Raw genomic sequence first — 21,069 nt, 5'->3', positions numbered from 1 at the left:
CAGAAAGATCACAAGTTCAAGACCAGCCAGGCAATAGAACAAGTCTCAAGGCCTAGTGACCATCTCAAAATAAAGGGCTAAGATGTGGCCGAGTAGTAGAGTCCATGAATAACCAGGCAGGGCCCTGGATTAAGTCCCCAACACTACCAAACCAATTTGTATATTTGTGGTACATCTGAACGAACATGAAAGCTGGTTTGGGACATCATCCTTGAGAAAACACTGTTGAAACACAGCACCTTTCAGCTCTGGGGCCATTTTTGACCCATTGACATAGCTAGTCCTTTTTTACTTATAAGTCTTGAATTATGAGACTGCAAGCCTCTTTTGAAAATTGACATGTTGGCTTGATATCCCCAGACCCACCTTTTCACACAGGATTCAAAATAAATTGGCTGGAGATAAAGCCTGCCCCCAGTAGAAGGGACACAGATTCTGCAGTTTGGTTCAGGTCCTGTCTAATCCACTTCACTCATCCGTACAGGACTTTGGGATTTAGCATGACCAGTAGCAAGCCTTGCCCACTCATTTCCCAGAAGAGAGCCCTGTTGTTCAGAGAGTCACATGACACACATAGAATTTCAATTAGCTGTCTATACATGAGGTCTAGACTCAAGTCTGGCATTTCTCCACTCTAGCTCTTTCCCATTGTGCAAGCCTGTATTATTTCGGGGGTCCAGCTGAATTTTCAGATAAAATCCATGATAAATTTCAGGGCTCTCCAGAACTTAACACTAAGAGGAAGGAGGCAGAGCCAAAAATGGGTATTTGCTTCATTCCTGCAGACTTCCAAATATAAATCAAAACAGACCTCCTGCCCTCAAGTCCAGCTTTTCTAAAGGCCAAACACAGTGCATCAGCAACTGTGGCTCAGGAAAATTATGAACATATTCACACATGAGACTGTCTGCCATGAGGTTTTCAGCATTGCTAATCAAGGGTTCCAAAGGAGCAAGCTGCTGCTGCTCCTGTATCCCCCCAAAGCCATGAGAATTGATGAGCAGGTTTTGTGGGAGGGCAGGAGGCGGGAAGCATGTTGGTAATTAAAACACTTACTTGATTAAAAATATAACATCTCTCTAAAAACAGTTAGGTGCCTCTGTCTTTAGAGCTGCACTCTGCAAAATCAACCAATTGCATTTGGATTTCCAGCTGAGGCAAGAAATAGTTATCACGACTCATATAATTTGGCTTTGTCTCACGACAGTTTCTAGGGGAGGGTGGGTGATGTTCACATAGTAAGAAGAAGCACAAATCCCATGCAGCAAAAATAAGGAAGGTTATGTATGTGTATGTGGGACACCAGTTTGATGTCTTGTCCTTTAACATTTTTTATTTTAATTCTAGTTCACAGTGAAGAATAGTGTAGAGTAACAACAACAACAACCACAAAAAAAAATCCACCTCACTTTTCTTGTTATCATGACAAGAATAGGAATTGTCATAAAATCCATTGATACTAACATTTATTCTCTACTTTTAAATCTTGTTTACTGAAACTGAGCAGATGAAACCTTGAGGTGGGAAAGAAAAGACAAAGTGTAGCACCACTCTCATTACAAAATAACAGAAACCAGCAAGGAGAGAAAAAGAATGCTTCCCTCTCTCCCCAGAAGACACCTCTACCATACAGCAACCTGGCGGACAACACTGTCATCTTGGGTTTAATGTTGCTCATTCAGTGCTCTCCAGGGACCAGGCAGATAGATGTTGGCTCATGTGTCTTGTTGCCACCAGAACACCCTGGGGTAAAGCCACTGAGAAGTTCCTGATGCAGTGACAATTCAGTGTTGCACCAAGCATTTGCTGTGTGTCAGATACTCGTGCTTCTTCTTTAAGCCTCACAACAAGTTTTCTTGACCCCACTGAAAGTTAAGGAATAAGGTTTGGGAGCCACATTAACATCATGCTCATTCAGTTCATGTACCAACTAGGGTCAGGCTCTTTAGTTTTAATCCCTGGGATGCATCCCCCATAACACACAGGGAGCTTCTGAGAGTACCAAGCCTGTTGTCAGCCTTTGTGAACTCTTTCTAGCACTAACATAATGGTGTTGCATCAGAAATTATTTCAATATCTGGGTTGCCTCATCCTCTTTCATTCAGAGGTGGGAGTTTCTTAACCTTGACACTACTGATGTTTTGTACCTGGTTATTTTGTTGTTGTGAGGGGTTGTTCTGGCATTACTGAATATATAATAGCATTCCTGGACTCTTCCTTATTAGACAGTGAGGGTTCCCATTCTTTACTCATAATAATAAAACATTTGCAATAACAAAACATATCACCCTTCACTGTAGATAAGACTATATAAAATGAGTTCCAGAGGTGACTGCTACAGCTGCCCTTGATCAAGCACTTTCAAGCAATTAGGGACTGAGTATGGGGAGATAAACTGCTCAAATTTGATTCATAATACTGCCATTTACTAACTGGGTGACTGCTTAACTGTGACTCCTACTTAACTATAAAATAGAGATAGACAGTTCCTGCCTTATCATGTCAGCTGAGGGTTAAACAAGGTCATGTCAGAAGAGCCTGCTTATACATGTAGCTGACATGTCAGTCTCTATATTGACATACAGAAAGTGGCTATAATATGAGGGTCACTGTGTGACCTAAGCACAGTGAGAAGTCTTCTGCAGGCATTGTCCAATGCAGTCCTTATAAGTCCAGAAGAATTCAGGCTCCTTTGTTTATGCAGTTGAGGAAGCTGAGATTCCAGAAAGCTGTCTTTATGGGCTTCTCCAACAATATGAATGCAGTGGCTGAGCCAGGGTTCAAAACTACATCCCTCTGGCTCTATAGTATATGCTTCCAGAACATTCTTACTTTCCTAGAGGAATTTTGACGAGCAAAAAAGTGGATATGAGGCTTTCTGGTCAAGACATACACTGCTGGATGACCTCACTTTGCTGACAAGATTTGTGTAGACAAGGAAGGCTCTTTGTGCCCTCAGTTCATAGTATGCTCCAGATGCAACTTCTATTCATATTCATATTCTAGAAATATGAATTATGGGTAAATACTAAAACAACAAGCTGCAAAGAAAGACTTAAATGAGTAGATCTGTAAGACTCTTTTATGAATTTATTCTACCTTGGGTGATTGCCTTTTTGGAATTTCTTAAAAATAGCCAGATTTTGTCACCAAATTCAGAAGCATTCAAGGCCTAGTATTTTCTGAATTTGAGTCCTTACATGCTATATGAGCTTGTCTGTGCCTCTATTTCCTCATCTGTGCAGTGTTTTAGTACTCTGAGTTTGTGATGAGAATTAAATAAGATTAATAAACATCAAAGAGTTAGCACATGGCAAATGGCATTAATCCTTATTCCTGGGACTATTTCTAGTTAGAAAACATGTTATCATCTTTGGCAAATTCAGTCATAAATATTCTCTTTTTTATGTTTTTAAACTGGAGGAACAAATTATATCATCCTACATAGTTCCTCTTTATGGTCTTCCCCATACCTATGACTGTCGTCATTTAGAGATAAGGGTCACAGAAGTCCAGTGTAGTTGGGTAAATACCTCAATATCATATAAAGTCTTAGCAAGCATCATGAGAACTCTGATCCTACCACACAATATTTACTTAACTCTCTAGCACAGTGAGTCTTTCCCTATCCTGCCAGCCAGCTTCCAAATAATGACCAGAGACTTCTTATTAATTATGAAAGCTTGGCTAATAGCTTAGGCTTGTTTCTAACTAGCTCTTATAACTTAAATTAACCCATTTCTATTAATTTACATGCTGCCACATGGCTCATGGCTTGTTACTTCACCTCCTACATGACTTGCTTTCTCTACCTCTCCTGCTGTCTCCGTCCTTCTTCTTCCCAGCATCCTCTGTGCCCTGAAAATCCTGCCTAGCTATTGGCCATTCAGCTTTTTATTAAACCAACCCAAGTAATGTATCTTTACACAATGTAATCAAATATCTCACGACACTCTAGAATGAAAGTAAAATTCTCAGATGCTTCACAGAAACCAGAGGCTAAGTGAGAGCTGTCTACACATCTTGACCAGTTTACCACACCATCTCCTATACACAGGGCAGCAAGAGAGGCCAATGCCGTTGTTCTTGGTGTCTCAACAGATGGCATATTAAGATGGTCACAGTTTCTCTAGAACAGTAGGTACATAGAGAAGTGTGCAAGCTTATCTGGGACTTCCTCTGGAGTCCCCGGAGTGACTGTTTTCACGGCTTGGCTGACATTTGGCTTTCTCAGGGAGGAAAATCACTGTGACCTATGTGCCCAGCCTTCTGGAACCACTTGTTCAGTGGCTCGCTGTTATTTGTGGCACTGCCACACTCAGACTCTACTTTTTCACTTTTAATTTTTCCTGTGGACTGCCTTCTGGGAACCCATTAGGAGTCTGATGCTTCATGCAATGGCAATGCTACTGGAGCTCCGGGGACTTCACCAAGAAACTGAGTGGGGAAAGAAATGGAAAAAAAAGAGAATTACTAAATCACTTCACATAACAATGGGTGCCACTGCCTTTACCTTTGTCTACTTTCTGTATGAGTCCCAGTAGGGTGCTCACTAAGGTACATAAAGCATGAAAAAGGATGACGTCATGTCATATTTAACATCTGCCCTGCAGGTATGACTGTAAATATCTCTTACATATGAATATACACATCTTCTCAGGACTGCTCTTGTAGTTTAAAGTCAAGTCGTATTTCGGTCATTATGAGTAGTTTTCTTCATTACTAAATTAAAAGGTAAAATGAGTTTAACCTAGTATTGTCCATCCCTAATTTTCTCAGCACCCTGACACATGGTGAACAATATTCTGAAGCAAAGAGCCAATCCCCACGGGCTCAGAGTCCCTGAACATTGTCTAGGGCACTGAGGGATGTTAAGGCAGAGAAACTGCTGTTGAATGGAGGAAACTTCCTTTAAGTTAGGAGAAGCAATTACTGTGGCTAATTACATATGCCAATTCAGAGGTAGAAGAAAAGCCAGAAATATCATTGTGCTAGAGTCTGCTCATCACAGATGTAGTCATTTACAACTACTCTCTGCCTGTTTGCAGAGGTCAGTAACGACTTATCTGAACATCCTCAATGTGCAGCTACCATTTATTTAGCAAGTCAGGAAAGACCCGTCTCTTCAGGATCCTTGTTATGAGATATATTACAAGTGAGATTCCAACTCAGTGGTTTGGGGAGACTCCCTGGCCACTTGTTCAAAGTACTGAACAGTTTGCTACTGCATATGGTTTTGAAGTGCAGCTAGTATGTCTGAACATCCAGTATTTAACCTGCTTCCCAAATCCCCTACCTCAGCAACTTAAGGAAATGCTTCAATGCTTCTAGTGTCACAAGGGCTGCTTGTCACCACTACTGATTGGCAGCACTTGCCTCTTTGTCAAGTTGAACATCAGCTTGCAGTGTAACACGGATCTTAAAAGGTCTTATAATAAAAAACCCAGAGCCAGATATTGAGGTGAAAGCTGAAAGATCGGAGAAGCAGAACACCCAGCCACTAACTTAGCTCTATGAAATCCTCAGCCTTAAGAGAGTGAGTTCCTGTTTCCTCACGCCTTATATACCTTTCTGTGTCCTGCCATATTACTTCCTGGTATTAAAGGCATGTGTCACCACTGTCTGGTTCTGTTTCTCTCATATAGCCCAGTGTGGCCTTGAACTCACGGAGATCCAAATGGATCTCTGCCTCCAGAATGATAGGATTAATGGTGTATGCCACCACTGCCTGACCTTTATGTCTAATTTAGTGACTGGCTCTGTCTTCTGATCCCCAGGCAAGCTTTATTGGGGTACACAATACATCACCACATTATAGCATGTGCTATATGCCTCTGTCATTCAGCAGAGTAAATGTGAAATGTCCACTATGAAACTGACACCTCCAGTTTGTAAATGAAAGTAAGCACCAGGAAGAAAACTCATCATATCAATAAAAACGACAGTTTTCCCTTTGACAGAAGCAACAGTAACTACTTTGTTAGGGTTCGACAGGAGGTTCCTTGATGCCCTGCAGTAAGACAAACTCAGAAGACAGCAACTGACTGCAGACTCAAGGACGGAGGTGCAGGAGCCCATCAGCCTCAGGGAGGGCTGTACAGCAAGCCTGTGAGCAAGCGGGACTCACCCATCAGCAGTGTTTCCTGCCTGTAAAGGGGAAGAAACTGGAATTACAGAGCACAGCAGGAGGGCCACCAGAATGAATGAGTTGCCTTTTCCTAATTACCAGTCCCTAAAATGTCTCTGTAGGGAAAGGGCACTAGAGTCTTCCTGACTCTCTTACGGATGCTCATTTTCCCTTTCCAAAGCCAAGGCTGGTCCTGTTAACATTTGTCTTTCAGTCAAGTCAGGAAAATTTAAGACGTACTTTCCATGCTCAGACAATAGAGGGCTGTGATTCTCTTTTATCCCACTCTGATTTATGTAGAGCAAGCAACACCCCGTTTGCCTTTTCCCTTTTTTGCGATGAGCAATCTCTTTGTTTCATTGTGTTCCAAAAAGGTGTATTGGAGCGTCACAACTAAGCCCTGGAAGCAGCTGTCTCCCTTCCCTATAATCTCCATCCTTCATGGAACATTCCTCAGTCACCATTCTGTAGGACAGATGCACAACACAGCCGTCTCACACACAGCCATCCCGCACCATCCAGCCACAGCCCCCCTCATGTCAATGCACAAGGTCCTGGTGACAAAGAAAAGCTGCAGCATGATTTTTTTTTCCTTCTGTTCTTTCTCCCACCCTCTATTTTTTTCCAGCCTTGGCATAAAATGGTCAAATGATGTTCTACTGCAGAATTCAATTTCACAGTTCAGTTAGGTCCTTGATTACACTGCCAAATTCAGATTAATGTGCATTTAACTAACATGGATCAAGGGAATTCTGGCTGACAGCCAGCTGTAATCGGGGCAATTGATAGCGGTGAGGAGTTGTATGCCCTGTCCACCGCAGTGCACCACTGCTGAAATTGATTGATTAAATGAATTCATTGCTATAATTACTTATAATCTTGATACCTCACAAGTCCATACCTAACCCTATCCTTGGAGACAGTGTACTTATTGAAGAAGGGCATTCTAGTCGAACTGTTGACTGGGAATTATTTATCCCCACATAATAAGCCTTTCTCCCCCTTTTTTACATTTTGAATAGAGATGTGAAAAGGCACTTTTCGGTAAGAATTAATTTATATGATGTATTAAAAGGTTTCAGGAAACTAAAAGCCAAGTGTATGTTATTAACCACCCGAAAAGGAAGGAAAGCATGACTCCTTATTCATCTGTCTGTATTTTTAAAGGTTCCTGCAGAGAGAATTTCCTCTCCAAATATAGCCAATGTGCAGCTATCATTAGTGGTCTCCTCTCAGTGCAGCTAAGCAGTTTGGCAGCCCTGGGTGACGATTTGCAAAACAATCAACATAGCCTTCCTTTATTACACTGTGCCATATGGGGATCCCCTTTCGAGGATGTGGAAGCGAGGTCATTCCTGTGGAGTTACTTGCTCACAAAGCACAGGCCTGCTTCCCCTGGTGGAATGGGAACAGTCTTTGTGGTGTCTATTGTTGACTTTCCTGTGTTACAGCTTTCTTCTCCTTCTCAGCCCTCATGCTGAGGTCTCTGGGAGCAAACCGCATACACACATCCTTTGGAAATGGTTTAAAGCATGGGTTCTGGGAGATGCATTGATTCACTTAGTAATTACCATCTGTTTTGATGTAGTAAAACTGCACTGAGGTTTTACTCAATGATTGGTCTCTACATCCCTTCACAAATACTAGAGACATATTTATACGAAATTCCATGGCTATTCCATTTTTCTCCTAGAATATGTCTGTAAACTACATGAAGAAAAGATTTCATGGTTCAAGTTTGACTCCTCTGCATGAGCACATGCATATCAAAAATATACATAGGCAGATTCATTTGTGCTTCACCACTCCCAAATATAGACAAGTTAGAGTGCAGATGTCAAGAGCATGGGCGACGGGGAGGTGGTCACATCATAGGAAAGCAACTAGGCTTCTCTTTGTAAAAGAGCATACAGATGAAAGCTGGGGCATGAGTGTCACTGATACAAAGTTGATTTTGACCAAAGCAAACCTGAAAATAAGGAGTTGTGTACATAGATGATCAATTCACTTTTCTGAGACAACCACTTTTTTGTATATTTAGGAGACTTGTCTAAGACAAGACTGTTAAGAACAAAAATACAACTATAGTTTTTCTTTCAGCCCATTCCCATAGACCTTATCATCCATTATTTTCTGGTCCAATTTTTGTTTTAATTTTCCTCTAGGCTACTCAGAAGCATAGGGTCCCAGATGAACATTATGGCATGCCTTATCTCTGTCATTGTCAACTCACACGTTGCCCTCCTCTGTCCATTCCCCATCCCCCATCATCAAAGCCTGTCTCAGTGAACTTATGTAGGACCCAAGTGACAAATAACTCAGAGGAGGTTGGCACTCCCATTCTACTGTCTTAGTAGCTTTAAGGCTTTTGTCTGACTTACTTCAACATACTATGCCTCAGTCCTCTTATAAAAATAGAGAGAGCACTTATGGGTCTTATTGTTTAAAGTGAGGTTGAAATGCCATGATGTGCTTGGAGTACTTAGAATAGTCCTCCATACCTGGGAAGCACTCAACAAATGCTGTCATTTGCTATTTATTTTTTCCTGCAAGAACAGATTTTTAACAGAGTAGTGCATAGGAAGGGAGCCCAACTTTGGCCCCAAGGAAATGCCAGGGCATTTGAATCACAAGGAAGAGCCCCAGCTTTGATTGCATATATCAGGTAGGTAGCAAGTTAATGGTGGGAATGTCATGGCAGGCCAGAAATCAGATCTGGGTGCCAATGTGCTGTGGGTCCAGGACATTCAGAAACCTGCTTCTGTGAATACAGGATAGACCTCAGCAGAAGTGGCAGGTCCTATGATCCTCTTGGGAGTGTGGGGTCATTGGCCTGAGTTGCTTGGAGGATATTTTATCTTCCCAAGCCTTAACTTCATTGAAAACAAAACAATTAAAAGGAATGAGGCCTTTCCCAAAGGCATGAGCTAGTAACCATCATTGCAGGTGGTTAAGATCAAAGTGAAGGCTGCAGTTCAGTGACCCTATGGTCCCAGGGGATCACTCCTGCACTTTGCCTTTGGAAAGCCTGATTGTCTGCTCTCAGCCCCTTGAATGGATGGATAAGGGCCCCGAGGAGAGATCATGTGTTCACTTGCCTGAGCAGACAGTTAATTTTTCTGAGTCACTTGGTTTGGTTCTGAAACTGTCTCTTGTGGCTGTGGTTGTTCCTCGTAGCTTTTTTAAGAGTCTGTACCTCTTTCCAGCAGCCATGAAAGACAATTGCATATTCTTATCTAAAATACCTAATTTCAAAGACATTTAGCTCTCAGAAAACAATTCTGTCTTGTCTGTACGAGGAAATTGTCCCTTTCATGCAGGCGTGGGTCTTCTTTTTTTTTCCACAAGCTACTTGCTCAGAGTGGATCCTAATAATGCTGCTGACAGATGATAAAGAAGAAAATGACCCTAATGCAGTGTGAAGTAGTGTTTATAATTCCTGCTGGCCATGGCTTTGCTGTCTGTAATATACCTTTAGAGATCAGTTATACAGGCTCATGGAAGAGGAATGTAACTTTGTCTTAAGTATAAGAGAAAAAAATCTCCTCATGAGGACTCTGGAAAGTGATGGCATTTGAGGCTCCAAGAACTGCTTTCAAAAATAAAAGTTTAAGACCTTACTTGGCCTTCCCGCTAGCCTTGCTGGTGAGCCTGACCTTGGTTAATGGGAGCTTAATGTAAAGCAAGATACTAATTGTTTTTACAGTGATATTCCTCTACTCTGCTCCCATTACACACACACACACACACACACACACACGCACACGCACACGCACATGCATACGCACAGAGAGAGAGAGAGAGAAACAGAGACAGAGACAGACAGAGAGACAGAGACATGTATAGACATAGGGTCTTAGAAATCATCCCATTTTCTAATAGAGTAAGTTAACTATAACATATCATTCAATGTATTACATTTAAAATATCTGTTTTATTGTTTTCATGAACTACGAACCAATAGCTGAGGAGCACCCATGGAACTGGATCAGGCCCTCTGGATAAGTGAGATAGTCGATTAGCTTGAACTATTTAGGAGGCCCCTAGGCAGTAGGACCGGGACCTGTCCTTAGTGCATGAGCTGGATTCTTGGAACCTAGGGCCTATGCTGGGACACTTTGCTCAGCCTAGGTGAAGGGAGGAGGGGGACTGGACCTGCCTCAACTGAATCTACCAGGCTGAGGTGAATCCCCAGGGGAGTCCTTGCCTTGGAGGAGGTGGGAATGGGGGGTGGATTGGAGGGAAGGCAAGGCGGGGGGAGGACAGGGGAATCTGTGGCTGATATGTGAAATTAAATTAATTATAAAATTTTTTTAAAAAGAACAATATACAGGAACATATGTGACACTGATATGTTGTATATCTTCTGTAAATGTTATCTAGTTTTGTTGTTCTTGAGGTTATTATTTATTTTCTTTTATATTGCCATTATTGTACTAAGTATTTTACAGAATGTAATGGTACATAAAATTTATTGGCCCATCACCATTTAAATTCTTTTATATCTACACAATCGTCTAGAGTTTCCTACAATCTAAGGAATGAGATGTTAATATTTTTACCATTATTTCAGTTTACAAATGAGAAAACTGAGGCTCAAAGATGCTGAGTGTTTTGACTGAAGTTATCAGAGTCAGGACATACTAATTATGTTCCTCTGTATGAGAGTAGTGGATCCATCTGAGTGGAGTGCTGTGTCCCTGAAGCTGGAATAGCTAACTTTTGCATGTGTCTTCATCTGGCTAGTCAGAATCCCCCTCTATAGGCCAGGCACTGAGGCAGGGACGGTTCCCATCCTCCCGTCATCATCAGCATGGTGATAGACAGAAGCTCGGGAAAGCCTTACTTCTAGATGAATGGTCTTCTCTGCAGGCTTCTTAAGAGCTCACATGACAGAGCAGTTGAAGAAGGGCAGACCAAGTGATTTCAGTGAGATAAACTCTACCACAAGCCTGGGGACATTAGGGTGGACACAGCAATGATCCCTTGGCTGGTTTCCTCACCCTTCCATGCTCTGCTTGCCCTCTTCCTTCTTCACTACCAAGTTCCCTCAACCCTGCTCTTCAAAGTCAAAGTGGAGCGGTCTTTCCTGGAATCTTGTTGAAGGCTGGCCAAGGCCAAATATTCTTTTCTCATAAATACCTGCATTTTTTTCTTTACTCTCAATTATCATTGAACTTACTTGGTGAAAATGTCATAATTTTACTTTATACTCCACATGGAAGCAATGGCTGTTTAGTACCAGGAGCCATGTTTTACCTTTTATAGATAAAGGTACTGTGTTGTGTGTATGAATGTCACACACCTTCAAGGAAATAAGTTTGGAAGCATGGGGAAAGTCTCCTTCCTACCTCTGAAATTTCTCCCCAAATGCTGGCTGAGAGCCAATGTCCTTCATCATGGGGTCTTTCCTTCATACTTAGGGCATAAACAAAACGTATATCTTGGATAAGGAACATATGAATCAAATCAGCCCTTGGTTGGAGGTAGGAATAGAGAGCATGGGTATGGGAAGGCTCTTTCCTGGGTGTAGCTGGTAATTGTAGCTGTGCAGCTAGATCCTGTTGGTTCTGCCTCTTCTCTTTCTTCTGCCAGCTATAAACTTCAGATTCATATCTAGTAAATGCTGCCCATCTATCTGTCTTCCCAGGTGGATTATGATCAAGCACAGATGGTCTTCAGTCCTCCACTGTCAGGGTCTGACACCTACCCCAGAGGCCCCACCAAACTACCTCAAAGTCAAAGCAAATCAGGCTATTCTTCAAGCAGCAACCAGTACCCTTCTGGGTACCACAAAGCCACCCTGTACCACCATCCTTCCCTGCAAACCAGTTCTCAGTACATCTCCACCGCTTCTTACTTGAGTTCTCTCAGCATCTCCTCCAGCACCTACCCTCCACCTAGCTGGGGCTCCTCCTCAGACCAGCAGCCCTCTAGGGTATCCCATGAACAGTTCCGAGCTGCCCTGCAACTTGTGGTCAGCCCCGGAGACCCCAGGGAATATTTGGATAACTTTATCAAAATCGGAGAAGGGTCGACAGGCATTGTGTGCATTGCAACCGAGAAGCACACAGGAAAGCAAGTGGCGGTGAAGAAAATGGACCTCCGGAAGCAACAAAGACGGGAACTCCTTTTTAATGAGGTAAATGCTATGCTTGGATTGCCTCTTTCTTATGTTGATGTAACATTTGCTTCCTATCTCAAAGGCAGTGTATATAGGGGCTGGGAAGAAAACTCAGTTAGTGAAGTGCTTGCTACGGAAGCACAAAGACCTAAGTTCTTTTCCCAGAACTCCAGTAAAACAACAACAAAAACAAACACAAAAACTGGCATGGTGATGTGTGCAAATAATTCCAGTGCTGAGGGATCTTCAGTTTTGTACTTGCTCCAATCTGGTGCTTTCTGGCCAGACAGCCTGGACTATTGGTGAGCCCTGACTAGTGAGAGACCCTGTCTCAAAAACATACAATAACACTCCTGGAAATGATACTCAAAGTTGTTCTTTATCCTCCATATACCTGCTCATACCCATGTGCACACCACTACACACACACACACACACACACACACACACACACACACACACACACACACAGAGAGACAGACAGACAGACAGACAGACATACAGACAGACAGAGACAGAGAGAGACAGAAATAGACACAGAGAAACAGAGAGAGACTCATACAAATAGTATATTTTCAGACATAGAATGACCCTGAAAATAAAAAGGCAAAACCAACAATCCCCTGTAGTCTTTCCTCTAGTCTTGTTCTATGCATGCACGGCTGTTCTCTTTATAAAGTACTCCATATGTATCAGCCACTGTGCTGAGCACCAACCTCGCTGAGCAACAATCCTCTGACCATGGAAAGGTGTTATTATTTGAGAGACTGTGCAACCCAGATTGGCTGAATAACTAGATAACTAGCGGAGGATTATATGGCTAGTTGACTATGAAGCCAGGTTTTGAGGGCTATCTAACAGATTCCAGAATTCATACTGTGTTGTCTATCTCTGTGGGTATACTCACGACTCAGTATTTCTGGAGAATCTGCCAACACTAAACTCCATACCTACTCATGTTCTTTGTATAAAGGATAGATATAGTGCTTACATTTAGTCTACACATGTTCTCCTATGCATGATATATCATTTCTAGATTGCTTATAATATTTAACACAATGCAAATGCTATGCAAATATTTGTTAGATGATATCATTTATAGAATCACAAGGAGAAAAAGTTTGTACAGCACATACTCATTTTAAAAACTACCTTTCAGAAATGTTGGTTTGATTGAAGAAATACATAACTCATGAATACACAAGGCCTCAAACCATATACATACATGTATAACCATAACCCCACAACCAAGCAATGGTGGCCTACATTAATATTTTAGTATTTTTTTCTTGTATATTTCTATTTATTTGTCTTCTATTTGGGATAATGCTATACATGTAGCCTGATAGCTTCCTATTTTAACTTGCTTAATTTAGGATTTAATTTCATATTAATAAAGTTTTAGAAAATACATTGTTATATTTGAATATACCAAGAGTATCATTTCAATGGCCTCAAATTCTTCCATCATATATATATATAAAATACTCATTAAACCAATCTCTGATTTATACTGTTTTCAGCGAGAGCTGTTTAGCTCCATGTTTTGTAATCTTATTAGATTCATAAAGTAGAATGAACAAGTCAAATGACACATAAATATATGTAATTTTTAGAGAATTATTATATAGTGTTTTTAGAAAGTACCAGTTTGGGTACTATAATAACAGTCCTCTGTTGCATTTACTGGCATTATTAGATGTTACATTATCTCTGCTGATCTGATAGACATGGGCAAATATTATTATTTTAATAAGAATTTTATTGCTAGCTGTCTAAATTTATTTTCATATATTTATATGCCATTTAAACTATTCTTAGAATCATACATCCTTTTTTTTGCTTTTCCATTAGAGTTGTGGCATTTGCTTTATTGATAATAATAATTGAGACATCAATTTTATTGTATTTGTTGTATATGTACACACCAATTTTATTATATTTGTTATATATGTATCAATTAGGAGCTTTAAAATAGGTGAGAAGATATGAGTACCTGTAACAAAAAACAAAAAACAGCATTTTGGAGAATTGTCCCTTTAATAGCTTTATTAGCAATGGGGGGATAGATGATTTAACAGAGATATCAGTCTCTGTCAAAGAATGTGCAGTCCACCTCTCCAGAATAATCTATGGCTGCTTAAAACTTTTGACATTCTGTTGGGAGTACTCTCAATTCTCTTATAAGTGTACAGAAGTAAACCGGTCCATGAACACTGTACCAGTGCTCTTAGCTACATTTGAGACCTCATCAACAGAGGCTCCATGAGGGCACAGTAGCCTCCCACATCTCTAGTTCCCACAAGATGCTCATTTCTTATGTAAGTCCTGGAAGCCACACAGTGCTCCAAATAGGTGCACTTAAACAGCTTCCCTATATCCTGTTTCTCATTCTCAGAATGTTTTCTCTAAATCACAGTACTAGAACAGATGGGCATGACTTACTACTTAGCACAAACTCTGAAAATCAACTACAAACAGCCACAAGGCAATAATTGCCAGGTACTCTTTCCAACAAGTAGGCTCAGTTTGGCCTTTAACTTTTTAAAAAGCCTACAGTGTATTTAATTTTACCATCTAAATAAGTTCCTTTTATTCAGACCAGTTCTCCTTCAGATCCATCCTAAGTCAAACTGGTGTCTTACAGCTCCTCTAATTGTTCACTTCATGGACATCAGTTATCACCCACTTACTCAGCTTACTGTGATTCCTTGGTGGGTTGATCCACAGTAAAGTACAGACAGACAGTGGTCTATACAAACCCTTTTGTCTAATTGAATTTCCCCAAATGCCAAAGTAAACTTCCTCTTTGACAAATTTACATATATATATATATATATATATATATATATATATATATATATAATGTTTTCCCTTCTCCCCCTGCCCCCAACTTCCACCTTTTCTCCCACGTCCCATTTGTCTCATTTCTTATCTTTCCAATGCCTGTTTGGCCTGTCATTTTTTCACAAATATACTCACTTGATTAATTTCTAATATCACTAACTACTGTTGATGCCTCTTATCTACAGTAGATCCCTGAAGAAATTCCTCAGCACTCAAAATATTGATGTGGCCACAAGAGAAAACACAGCCAGATATCACCAGCAAAAGTAAATATGTATCTTTCTCACTCATCCAGGTTGTGATAATGCGTGATTACCACCATGACAATGTAGTTGATATGTATAACAGCTACCTTGTTGGAGATGAGCTCTGGGTGGTCATGGAGTTTCTAGAAGGTGGTGCCTTGACAGACATTGTCACTCATACCAGGTAAGACAGATCACTCAAAGTACTACCTCAATAACTTACTCCATAATTTCTTCACAAATTATTGATACTGTGTACTCAAGAAATACAACCCCTAGAGTGCTCATTATAAAATCATGCATACATAGACCATTAATTAAATTAACGCACACACACACACTCTGGAGGTCACCAGTACATATTGATTCAATTTCAGAAGCCTACTGAGAATGTCATTTTAGTAACAAACAACAGAACTTCTCAACACTAACATAGAGTTTACTAACAGAGTTTTATTCTCCTGAGTTGCTATGCCATGTTCTTATTGCTAACTCTACCAGGGCTACCTAAGGACAGAAGAGACAGGCAGAAAATCAAAATTTTATGTTACTTCACCAAAATGAACCTATTAGGAAATAAATATTCCTCAATTCTAGTTGAATTTAACTTGATCGCCTTCAGTATGAGAGAGTTCACTGACGTGAATTTGCACTAATTGCACAAAGCTAACAAGTGTGGTCACTTTCCTTTGACTTATATTGGGCCCCTGAAATGCTCAGTGCCAGGATTTATTCTGTAATAATCTTATCCCAGGGACTTCATTTCCTTTATTTGGAGATTTTCTGGACAAGGGCTAGAGACATACACTAGTTCTCCAAAACCCAAGAAAGTGGCACCCCTTGAGCATTAGAAAGCTGTACCTAAACCTGTCTTGATCCTTACATGTTATTTCCTTTCTAGAATGAATGAAGAACAGATAGCTACTGTCTGTCTATCAGTTCTGAAAGCCCTCTCCTACCTTCATAACCAAGGAGTGATTCACAGGGACATAAAGAGTGACTCCATCCTCCTGACAAGTGATGGCCGGGTAAGGTTTTCATGTTGGGTCCCCTTCAGTTGAGTTTGTCAGATTGCCTGTCATGAGCATTATTCCATAAAGCACAGTTTCTCACAATTCTAATTTTTGTTAGTCACATATCACCCACTGCACTTCCCAGAACTCACAAAGAGGAAATTGCCTTTCCTCTGTATCATCCTGTTACTCAGAATTACTGGTGACCTGAAATGATGAAGAATTTGTATCATCTACAATGAGAGTAGGAAGTAATGGAGACTATGGGAATTTTTTTATCTTACCACTGTATTCCTTTTTTGTTAGATAAGAGGAGCTGGCTTTTATTTAGCTGTATCTACTCTCTTCCTTTGAATATGCCTAGCTTTGAGATCTCCAAGTCCCTGTGAGAAACAGATGACCAAGTCTTCTTGACTAGTTTGAGAAAACATTATTGAAGATAGTTTACTAATATGTGAGCAGACATAGAAAAATCATAACAAACAAGCCAGGAAGATGAGTGTAGTATTCTGAAGTAGACCACCATTGTTTTTACCCCATGCTGAAGAGTTTGTTATATTTGAGACTGCTGGGTAGGAGCTCTGATCTTTGGTAGAAGTCAGAATATTGTTAATTTGCAGGATGAAGCTTGAGAATAAATGCCCCCCCCACTCTACTCATTGCTTCCAATCTCATGGAAGTGTCTGTGTGGTCAGTGCATGCTGGTTTCAGAAGGCTCAAAGAATGAAAGCAAAGGCATCTTGTTTAAAAGGGCAAAGAGAAAGCACTTATTGTACTATGTTTCTCTGCCTAGACTTCTGCATTTCTCATCAAAATAATCTACACAAGAAATTCTGTTGAAGGACAGAAGTCAACAGAATATAGGCTATGTGAAAGCCAGAGATGTAACAAACACACATTTCAAGGACATTTTAGGGAGAAGAGTCTTGACACATAGATTGTCACTATGTAGGCCCTTCTCACACCTCTGTTATTCTCACCAGAGGAAATGAGTTTAGGGTGAAAGTAACCAGCATCTCTTCAAGGTATCTGGATTTTATAATCCAGGAACCTCAGAGAGATGGAAAATGTCTGTGTAATATCATAATTTGCTGAAGAACACTCAGAGATGAGCTGGGAGAAACTGCCCACTCACTTTGGTTTATCTAGTTTTATTTTCAAAAGCATCTAAGTTTTATTATAGATAAATTAGTAAATTTCATAAACTTCAGAGGACAAAGATCACTCACAATCCCATTACTTGGTTTCCATATTTCTATTACATGCATATATGATTATGATTTGAGGATTATGCATAAATAGTTTTAATTATTGTTTTTGTCATTATTCCGGTTAAAACTTTTTTAAAGGAACAGTACAAGAACACGCATAAGTCAGCTTTGTTATACAACAAACCACTCAAGACTAAGTGGCTTAAAACACTCATCATGCATTTATTAAAAAATGCGTGGGTCAGTAGTTGAGTTTCATCAGCTAGGACAACTGGTCTCTGCTCCATATGCCACCATATTTGTTTTGCTTCCTCACACATGTGAGCACCCTGCAGCTGATGGTCTCCATCACCTTCTTGTAGTTGCTGGCTTTCAACCAGGCTTGAGTGAAGTTTCTCCCAGCACAGCTCTCTGATCATTCTTCAGCAAATTTTGATGTGACATGAACATTTTCCATCTGGCAAATGTTATCTCTACCCCATTCTGAAAGCAGCCAATAAGAAAGTGATAGAGACCATCAGTTGCAGGCTGATCACAAGCTGATGGTCTCCATCTGTTTTGTAGTTGTCTGGCTTTTAATAGGGATAGAGTGCTAATGGGGTCATGTGTCACCCATCTCCCAGTAGAGTTGCCCTGAATAATTCACATATTTCTTGTGACAGTGTTTCCAAAAAGTATCATGAGGGGCAAACCCTGATACAGATGCAATGCATGCATGTGTGCATTACAATTCTCACATTATGTCATCTTAGCTAAAGGAAGCCACACTTTCAACCAAGCTCAAATTCAAGGGATGGAGAATAAACTGCCCTCCTTGCTTCTTCTGAATACACATGTATGTACTGTGTCTGTGGGTGCTCCCATGTATGTGTGTGCATGAGTGTGTGTATGCTGGTACATGTGATTATGTGTATGTATGCATGTGACAGCCTAAGTCTGATGTTTGGGAATATTCCTTAACTGCTTTCTCCCTTTCATCGAGGCAAGGTCTCTCAATTGAACCCAGAGCTTGTGGGCATAAGTTTCTATCCCCACAAGCAGCTCCCACATAACCACACAAAAGCTTAATATTAATTATAAATGCTCAGCTAAAAGCTCAGACTTGTTACTAGCTAACTCTTATATTTAAGTTAACCCATATTTCTCATCTATGCTTTGCCACATGGCTTGGTGTCTTTTCTCAGTATGGCATGTCCATCTTGCTTCTTTCTGCATCTGTTCCCAACTCCCAAGATTCTGCCCTTTTTCCCAGCGTCCTCCTAGGCTGGCTCTCCCACCCAATCTCTTTCTGCCCAGGTATAGGCCAGTCAGATCTTTATTAACCAATTAGAGTAATACATATTTACAGTGTACAAAGATTGTTCCATAGCAAGAGCTTGCTGATATTACTAGTTTAGCTAACCAGCTTGCCCCATGGGATTCCCTATCTCCACCTTTCAATGTTGGAATTACAGGAGGGCCATCATGTTCATGTGGCATTTATATGGATTCTGTGGACCTTACTTACTGTCCTCAGACTTTCAGAACAAGTGCTTCATTTTCTCAGGCCCTGCCCCAGTCTTCAAAAGCTCCTTTTGATGGGATAAAGTACAAAGTCATACTATACTGAAAAGGGATGCAAAGAAAAAAACGCATGTTAATAAAGAAGAAGAAGTATAGGAAGAGGGCAAGAATCCACCCCATCTGACTCAGAAAACACGTACATAAGACTTCATGAACACAAATCACATCAAGCACTGAAGCAGTCCATGAGTCACCTCTGGCAATGGTACTAGAAGAAACAAAAAAGCAGGGCAGTTTCAGGCCAAGCACTTTCCCTGTGTCTGGAGGTTGGCAGTGGAGCATCTTGCTGGAAACATCTGATTTGAAGTCACTCGGGGGACTAAAATAATAGAACACCATTTAATCAGCTTAATTAAAAAATTTTTACCTCTGTTCAATACACAAGATTATTAAACTACTCAGTTGCTATTCTCAAGGGCAGAACCTGTGTTTCAAGCATCCCTGCACCTCTGTGTACCCAGCAGAACCTACAGGAACAGAAACATTGTGAATGCTACTAATCCTGATGATTTGTGCATGCATTTATTTTATGAATGCTTATTATGTGCTAGGAATATAGAGATCCTAAGGATGAACAAAAGAAAGTCCTTATTTCATTAAGCTACATCATTTGGGATGTAAGAATGTAGTAATAATAAACACATAGATAAAGTAATAAATAATGTGACTATTTTATTGCCTTGCTGGGGAAGATAGCTCAGTGGATAAAATGCTTCCTGCAAAAATATGAAAATATGAATTCAGATCTCTAGAATCCCCATAAAAAGCCAGGCATAGTGATGCATCTTTGTAATCCCGGAACTAGGAGATGGAGACAGGAGGATCCAAGGGCTTGCTGGCCAGCCAGACTACCTAAGTGGTGAACCCCAGGTTCAGTGAAAGATCCAATTTTAAAAAATAAAGTGGAGAGAAACCAACAGAGTAAAACACCTAAGACTGACCTCCTGCCTCCTCACTTGCACGCACAGGTGTATGCAACCCCTCTCACTTTATGGAATAAATGTAAAGGACTTGTTCTATGCAGACTCTCAGACATCCTCCACAGGGTGAAATCTTAGTTGACCACAGTGATACATTGCTTGGTAGCTAATTCCTGATTAGCTGTTTTCTCCTCCTTCTTATACTTACCTATTTCACTGTCAGGGCTTCTTACATTACCTAAATAAGTGTCCTGCCTGAATTTTTGCCTTGGAATGTGCTTTTGGAGGGAAATGCAAACTAATGGGGTGCATATAGATAATGTAATGAATCTAAGTTCATCTCCCACATAACTTGAAGGAGGAATAAAGGATAAATGGCAACAGACCATCAACCAGTGCCTTATAACCACTCCACTCCCTCATTAATATGTCACCAACACTCAGCAGGAATCCAGTGTCTCCTCACCGAGGATGTGCCCCTAGTATTTGTTGTCTCCAACTGCTCATTGAAGGGATTGATATTATTAGTCATGTTCCCTTTGCCACTTTTTGTTTCATTTCTTAAGTAGCATTTTACAATTAAAAGATGGCTTAAAGATAGTCACACAAAGGCAATTTTTAAATAAACCAAGATTTGGGCATATGAAACAACTTGCTGTCTCTGAAACTTGCCCTGATCTCCATCTATGTCCCCTTCCTGTTAGTCTTCAGAAGGAGGGTGTCCCAGTGTAGGACTCATCATAGAAAGTCCTAGGATCACCTTTCAGATCTCATTTAACAATGCTCTAAAGCTTTGGAAAAGTAATGTCCAACTCTGTGTGTTCTGTCTGATGGTAGAAGAAATGAGACTCTGAGTTAAAGTCTATGATCTCCTCCCTCTCCTCTCGAAGTTGGTGTTTAATGAAATGGACCTCAAGCAGTGATGCTTTTGCCATCATCAAACCGGCCCTTTCTATTACTTATCTCAGTTTTGTTGTCTCTTGCCATTGCTCTCTGTAAAGCAGAAGTCTTCATAGTTT

General features: G+C 40.6%; 1 protein-coding gene across 1 annotated transcript in view; it reads left to right on the top strand.

Moving 5' to 3' along the window:
- The window catches only part of Pak5 (p21 (RAC1) activated kinase 5), a 286,737-nt gene that overhangs the window by 253,408 nt on the left and 12,260 nt on the right, over positions 1-21,069 (top strand). The window contains exons 6-8 of the mRNA XM_059261501.1: positions 11,778-12,269; positions 15,394-15,527; positions 16,245-16,371. Of these exons, the coding sequence (XP_059117484.1) occupies positions 11,778-12,269; positions 15,394-15,527; positions 16,245-16,371 (753 nt within the window). The remainder of the gene's footprint in view (positions 1-11,777; positions 12,270-15,393; positions 15,528-16,244; positions 16,372-21,069) is intronic.

The sequence above is a fragment of the Peromyscus eremicus genome, chromosome 4 (assembly GCF_949786415.1).
Source record: "Peromyscus eremicus chromosome 4, PerEre_H2_v1, whole genome shotgun sequence".
Taxonomy (NCBI): domain Eukaryota; kingdom Metazoa; phylum Chordata; class Mammalia; order Rodentia; family Cricetidae; genus Peromyscus; species Peromyscus eremicus.
Note: the sequence above shows the minus strand (reverse complement) of the source record. Positions and strands in the feature narration are given on the sequence as shown.